We start from the raw sequence: 6540 nt of genomic DNA, 5'->3' as shown, positions 1-6540 counted from the left end.
TGAGTGTGTGCATGTTTATGGTGTGGTGCGCCTGGTGTCTGTGGGCTGTGTGTGTCTCTGTGTACCTCTCTCCGTGCATGCTATTTGGGTGTCTGGATAAGGACCTTGGAAGTTGGGGCACAGGTGGGAGCACCTGGCAACATCCTAGAACGTGAAAGGGAGTAGCCTGGACATCAGCAATGGATACCTTTCAATTTGGCCTGGGGACAAAGGTCTCATTCAGTCATGACAATCCCATCTCTTAGAGGGGACACAGATCCATTGGACCCTGCCCATTGGTGTCTCCTCTGTCCTCCCCCTCCGTCCCTCCTGTCCCGTGAGCTGTGGGGTGGCCCCTCTCCCTGGGCCCCCCTCTCTCTTTTTGCGGCCGGAATCTCACTCCCAGGCTGGGAGGACGCCTGTCACTGACACTGGCCATGGTGTCCTCTGTCACTGCCTCCTTCTCTTCTTGCTCCAGGTGATTTTCTCCAGGAGGAGCCCCCCAAGGCGGACCTGTACGTCCTCTGGGGAATCCCGCAGGACATACGCGGCCAGGGAGCCGCCCAGCGATTACTAAACAGGGTCTCCCAGCTCTGCAGGCCAGGTAAGAGGGACACACGTGGTCCTCCCGGACTCCCCGAAACCGGTCCTGTCCGCTGCACCCCAGTTGACACAGGACAGACATCTCCACCCCCTGCCACAACCAGACTCTCTGTTTTTAACAATCTTTCTTTCTTTCTCTCCCTCTCTCTCTCTTTCTTTCTCTCTTTCCCTCCCTCCCTTTCTCTCTCTCTTTCTCTCTGTTTCTTTCTCTCCATCTCCCTCTTTTCTCTCTCTCCCTCCTTCTCTCTCTCACGTCTCTCTCCTCTGTGTCTCTCTCTCCATCTTTCTCTCCCTCTCTCTCTGTCCTTTTCTCTCTCTCTCCTTCTCTCACTCTCCTCTCTCTCTTTCTTTCTTTCTTTCTCTTTCTCTCCCTCTCTCTCTGTCCTTTTCTCTCTCTCTCCTTCTCTCACTCTCCTCTCTCTCTTTCCATCTCTCTCCTTCTCTCTCTTCTCTCTTTCTCCCTCTCTCCCTTGTCCTTCCTTTCTCTCCTCTCTCTCTCTGTCTCTCTCTCTCTCCTTTAACACACACTTATTTTCTCACAGTGCAGCAGACTAGATGACTGACTTCATAGGGGCCAAGGAGCAGGTGTGTCGGAGACAGTGAGATTGTCTCATGATTGGAGGGGGGGCATTCCAGTTCACAGCTGTTGTGCACAGAGTCACTATGAGTCTGCAGGGCACTTGATGGCATCTAATAACAATAAGGAGTTCTGGAAGGTTCACACCATCTGCCATGCTCTCACTATGTCTCCCTCTCTGCTTTTCTCTATCTCTGTTTACTCTCTTTGTCTTTATATGTCTGTCTCTCCCTCCCTCTCTGTCTCTCCCTTGCTGTCTCTCCCTCTCACTGCCTCTCTCCCTCTCTGACTCCGTTTCCTTCTCCCTCTCTCTGTCTCTCTCCCTTTCTGTCTCTCTCTGTCTGTCTGTCTGTCTCTCTCTCTCTCTTTGTATCTTTTGTCCTGTAGAGGTGTGTATGTCTGTTTGTCTCTCTGTCTCTCATCTACCCAGCTATGCCACCCTTGACCCCCACATCCCCACGTGCGCCCTGGGCGCGCCCAGCCCCGGCTCTCCACAGCGCACTTGTGCACGGGCTGGGGTTGGGAGGGTCCGCCTTCTAACACCCCTCTTTCCCTCGCTCCCCTCTCCCTCAGGCTGTGCGCTCCTGGTGGCGGGAGCCGTCCTGGATGAGGAGCGGACCGAGCCGGGCATCCAGGTGCATCCACTGTCCACGCTGTGGACGCACAGCTGCGCGCGCACGGCCGAGGGCTACCGGCGTCTGCTCCTGGCGCACGGCTTCCGCGAGGTGCGTGTGGTGCGCACGGGGTGCCCGCTCGATGTGGTGCTCGCCACGCGGTGAAGACGCGCCCAGGGACGTGGCCTCTTCGTGCGCGCATGGAGCCCTCACGCTTACGCCGTGCTGCACCCACATAGACTCTTCCAACCAATGCGGTGGTGGTTGTGGGGGACTCAGCACCCCCATCTCAGATCATTACCTCCGCCTTCTGCACACCAGAGCCGCTGTGGGCTGCACCGGCCTCCAAGAACTGATTAAAAGAAACGCAAAACCGCCTGGCTTTCCACGTGTCCAGGCGTGCACTCTGGGGGCTTCACCTCGGAGTCCTCGTAGGAGGTGGGACACAGTGGGGTCCCCGGGACAAGTCTGGAGCAAAGAGGGAGCATGTCAGCTGCACTTTGATGTTCAACATACAATCTCCTGCGGCACGCAGTCCCGGGGACTAACATATCGACATGCAAACACAGACACCCCCAATCCCCAGGGCTGCAGGTCTGACCCCCACCATCCACAAAGCCGCCATGGGCTGAATTCTAGGGCCTTTCTTCCTAGTCTCTCAGCCCAGAAGCTCCGCTGACCGACAGGTGGTGACACGGGCTGAAGTGCCCTGATGGGGACTTGAACCGGGGTCTCCTGCCTGGGAGGCCATGTTCCTACCCCTGATCCACCCACCTGTAATCATGGTGTCAGTTCCTAATTATGACTTGTGTGTAATTGCGGGAGCTTCTGGGGGCTGCAGACAGCTTGATGCAAATCTCCTGCTGGGCTAGTTCGTGGAAGAGGAGGCACCCTGAAAGGGACAGACTGCATCCCACAGGTCACCGCACTGTCCCCGAGGGGAAGACCTATCTCCCATGGGCTTTCAGAGGCTGTCAATCTTTACATGGTCAGAAGGACTCCTTGTTCTCCTTCAGAGGCCCCTGCTGGGTTCGGACCACACACCTTTTAATAAGCAGCCCCCACAGAAGCCTTCAGTGGGAGCAGACGGCGTGTGTCCATCTGTCACTTGTGAGCAAATAGAGACATTAAGAGTCCAGGGGTCCACGGGAAGCCAGGCCTCCCAGTGGTCAGGGGTCAGAGCCAGGGACAGAGACCCAGGACTCCCAGTGGTCAGAGGTCAGTCCCAGGAATGAAGTCCCAGGTCTCTGGGTGGTCAGCCCCAGGAACACAGACCCAGGCCTCTCGGTGGTCAGGGACTCAGACTTAGGCCTCCTTGTGGTAAGGGGTCAGCCCCAGGAACACACACCCAGACCTCCCGGTGGTCAAGGGGTCAGAGCCAGGGAAAGAGACCCAGGCCTCCCAGTGGTCAGTTCCAGGAATGCTGACCTAGGCCGCCTTGTGGTCAGGGGTCAGCCCCAGGAATGCAGACCCAGACCTCCTGGTGGTCAGGGGTCAGAGCCAGGGACAGAGACCCAGGCCTGTCAGGGGTCAGGGGTCAGCTCCAGGGACACAGACCCAGGCCTCTCAGTGGTCAGGGACTTAGACCTAGGCTTCCTGGTGGTCAGCGGTCAGCTCCAGGAACGCTGACCCATGAAACTCTTGAATTGATCATCTTGCTCTGGGCACTTGCTCTTAAGAGTCATGCTGCTAGCTGGCGGTTTGAATTCATGAGTGACTCTGAGGGACAAATCTGGGCAGTGTCCTCCTGGTAAAATCTGCAGGTTCAGAAAACCCACCGGAGAGTTGGCTAGACGCCGAATGACCACGAGGACCGGGCCTTGGTTTGAGAAATGTTTTTTATTTAACTTAGAAGCAGAGAGCCATTGGACTCCAGGATTCTGAGGCTCCGTCTAACATACTTTGGACATGTTGTGAGGAGAGACCGGTCCTTGGAGAGGGACATCATGCTTGGGAGGGTGGAGGGACGGTGCAGGAGAGGAAGGCCCTCTATAAGGTGGATTGATTCAGTGACTGGGGTAATGGGATGGGAGTGTCAGAGACAGTGCGATTGGCACAGGACAGAGCAGGGTTTAGGGCTGTTGTACACAGGGTCACTGAGTCACAGGCGACTTGACAGCACATCACAACAGGGGCAGGGGTGGTACAGAGTTTCACACATTGACCTGATGGGTCAGTGGTTTGCATCCACTGGCCACTCGTGGGAGAAACACAGGCAGTCTCTCCCTGTAGAAAATGTTTGATTCTATTATTAACTCAGCCATGACTCATAGTGACTCCTTTGAACCACTCATCTGACCCCTGTCCTGTTCTGTCCTGATCCTCTCTGACACACTGAAGCCCATGGCTGTGGTCACTCTGTCTATCTTTCTCACGGAGGGCCTTCCTCTCTGTCTCTGACCCTCCACTTTTCCCAATAGGATGTCCAAGCAGACAGTCCCCAAATTCTCCAGCTTATTACGTGGGTCCTCTGATTTGAATGTTGTATGGGGCAGCCCCTGTACCTCTGCCTCCTTGGACTCCCATTCAGTGGTCAGTTATCAGTTCTCCTACCAGGCCCCCCATCCTCCTTCCCAGGCCTGCCCTGAAATGCCCTTGAAGCAGGGACAACCTCTACTGGTCACTATGTCCAAGCACGAGTCCCTCCCCATGACCAGCCTCAGCCCTGGCTCTTCTGAGCAGCCGCTGCCTGAGGGGTGACCCAGGTCACTCAAGGGGTCAGTGACACCACCACCCCCTGTTCAAAGTGACCCCCCATGCAGTGTTACCCCATTGTTCTCCTGGGTGTGTCCTGAGACCGCTGTGCAAAGGAGCAAGGGGGTGACCCAGCTGTGAGTCATGGAGGGAGGAAGGGAAGAAGGAAAGGAGAGAGGGAAGGAGGGAGGAAGGAGCCTGGGGCCCCAAGACCTACAGGTCAACATCCATCTCGTGCTAGCCGTAGCACTGCCTGCCTGCTGCCACCCACAGCCCGTGAGGCTTTGCTGTGTTTGCAATGCTGTCAGGGAATTCAAGCTGCCTTCTGGGGAAGCCGCAGGCTTTGTCCTATCTGTGATTAACTCTCTTATCTCAGAGGCAGAAGGTCCCCATTTGTCTGGTCTGCTCCAGTTTCCTGCTTTTCACAGTCTCACCACTCTTATTTTTGACTACTCATGGAGGGGCATTTGCCTTATAAAGTCTGCAGGATAACTTGGGTTCCCTGTTGAATTATTCATAGTTCTGCATTATTGTTGTTGTTATGTGGTGGGGACAGGCCTGCCACTGTAACCAAACAGATATAACAACCTGTACCTGTTCTGTTACATTGTTGCAATTCCTTATCATGTAACACTGTCTTTCCCAAGCAACCATTCAAAGAGGTATTTTGTCACATGTTGCAGGCTGGAGCTCTGCCCTCCCTAGGCCTATCTACAAGACTGCATCAGCAAAATGGAGAGACCTGGCAAACAAACCAGTCACTGACCAACCCAGTCGTGGACATGCCCTTTACCCTTCTCTTCTGCCTGGTCTCTGCCTCCTGTCCCCTGCGGAATGTGCTCCCACCTGCTCTGTCTGTCCGTCCCTCCCATCATGCCCAGGTTCCCACCTGCCACAGCCCTCACCTGCTGACCACTGAGAACACGCCCTTTGTCCACCCCTGGGTGCAGCCTCCACCTCCTTCAGGCTCTGGAATGTGCCGGCTCTCACCTACCTGTGTCCCTCACCTGCCTCTCCCCAGAGGTCAAGACAAGGTCCTGGTGGCCTTCACAAGGGCAGTACTGGTCATGAACGGGCAGGTCATGGGACTGGAGCCACCTGAGCCCTCAGGCCCCCTCATGTTCAGCAGCCACGGTCAGCGGCACCCCCACAGACACCCACAACAACACAAGGAACAAATCTTTTTCTGATCCTGTTTTGCTGGTCAAAATTTGAGTGGGTGTCATTCTCTGTCCTGGGCAAAGGACATCATGCTGGGAAAATGAGGGAAATTGGCCCAGGGACTGTCATCATGGGTTCGAGCATATTAGAGATGCTGAGAGATGGGGCAGGGCAGGACAAGGGTCAGATCTGTCGTTCACAGGGTCACTATGAGTCCTGGTGGACTCCACGGCCCCTCAGGACAGAGGACCAAACCCCGTCCAGTTTCTGAGGCTGTAAATGCTGAAAGCACGAGAATACTTTCTCTTTTGGCCTGGAGGATTCAAATAAATAATTTTTTTTGGGGGGTGGGGGTATACAGGGTGAGTATCTGAGTGCTTGATCCCTGAAGCACCAGGGCTTTTTCTGAGGGTAGTTTGTGAAAAGCTCCCAGAGGGATGGTGTAATCCTGTACATGCTGTAAGGCAACAGGAAATCTGAGGAGTCTGGAGACAGCCTGTCCTTCTGGTTTTCCTTCCTGGGGTGTGTGTGTGTGTGTGTGTGTGTGAAGGTGGCCAATGTATGAGCACGGGCTTGGGGCAGATAGGATGTCATATGTGTGTGTATGTTAATGCAAGCAACATATTCAGTCCTCTGTTGTGACAGACAGGGATGCATGCTGTCATTTTGTGATGGTCGACAGGTGTGTTTTTCTGGTGTATCTAGGACATGCTCTCTGTGTCTATGTGTAGATAGCTAGATGACCCCAGTTGGTGTGCGTGAGGGCAGCCTATGACTTGCTCAGCTTGTCCTTCAGACGTTACTCTCTCTGGGCGTGTGGCCTCCTGTGTGTCTAGGTGGACATACTCATTCCTGGTGTGTGTGTGTGTAGCTGGTCAGCCTATGACAGTGTGTGTGTGTGTGTGTGTGTGT

General features: G+C 54.9%; 1 protein-coding gene across 1 annotated transcript in view; it reads left to right on the top strand.

The window, feature by feature from the left end:
* The window catches only part of ASMTL (acetylserotonin O-methyltransferase-like), a 22982-nt gene extending 21044 nt beyond the window's left edge, over nucleotides 1–1938 (top strand). Inside the window, exons 13-14 of the mRNA XM_006902417.1 lie at nucleotides 458–583; nucleotides 1733–1938. Coding sequence (XP_006902479.1) covers nucleotides 458–583; nucleotides 1733–1938 — 332 coding nt within the window. The remainder of the gene's footprint in view (nucleotides 1–457; nucleotides 584–1732) is intronic.
* The last annotated feature ends 4602 nt before the right edge of the window (nucleotides 1939–6540 follow it).

This window comes from Elephantulus edwardii, unplaced genomic scaffold (genome assembly GCF_000299155.1).
Source record: "Elephantulus edwardii isolate Elephantulus edwardi_28Jun2011 unplaced genomic scaffold, EleEdw1.0 scaffold00410, whole genome shotgun sequence".
In the NCBI taxonomy this organism is placed as follows: Eukaryota; Metazoa; Chordata; class Mammalia; order Macroscelidea; family Macroscelididae; genus Elephantulus; species Elephantulus edwardii.
The sequence above is the reverse complement of the archived record's forward strand: the minus strand, read 5'-3'. Positions and strand labels throughout refer to the sequence as shown.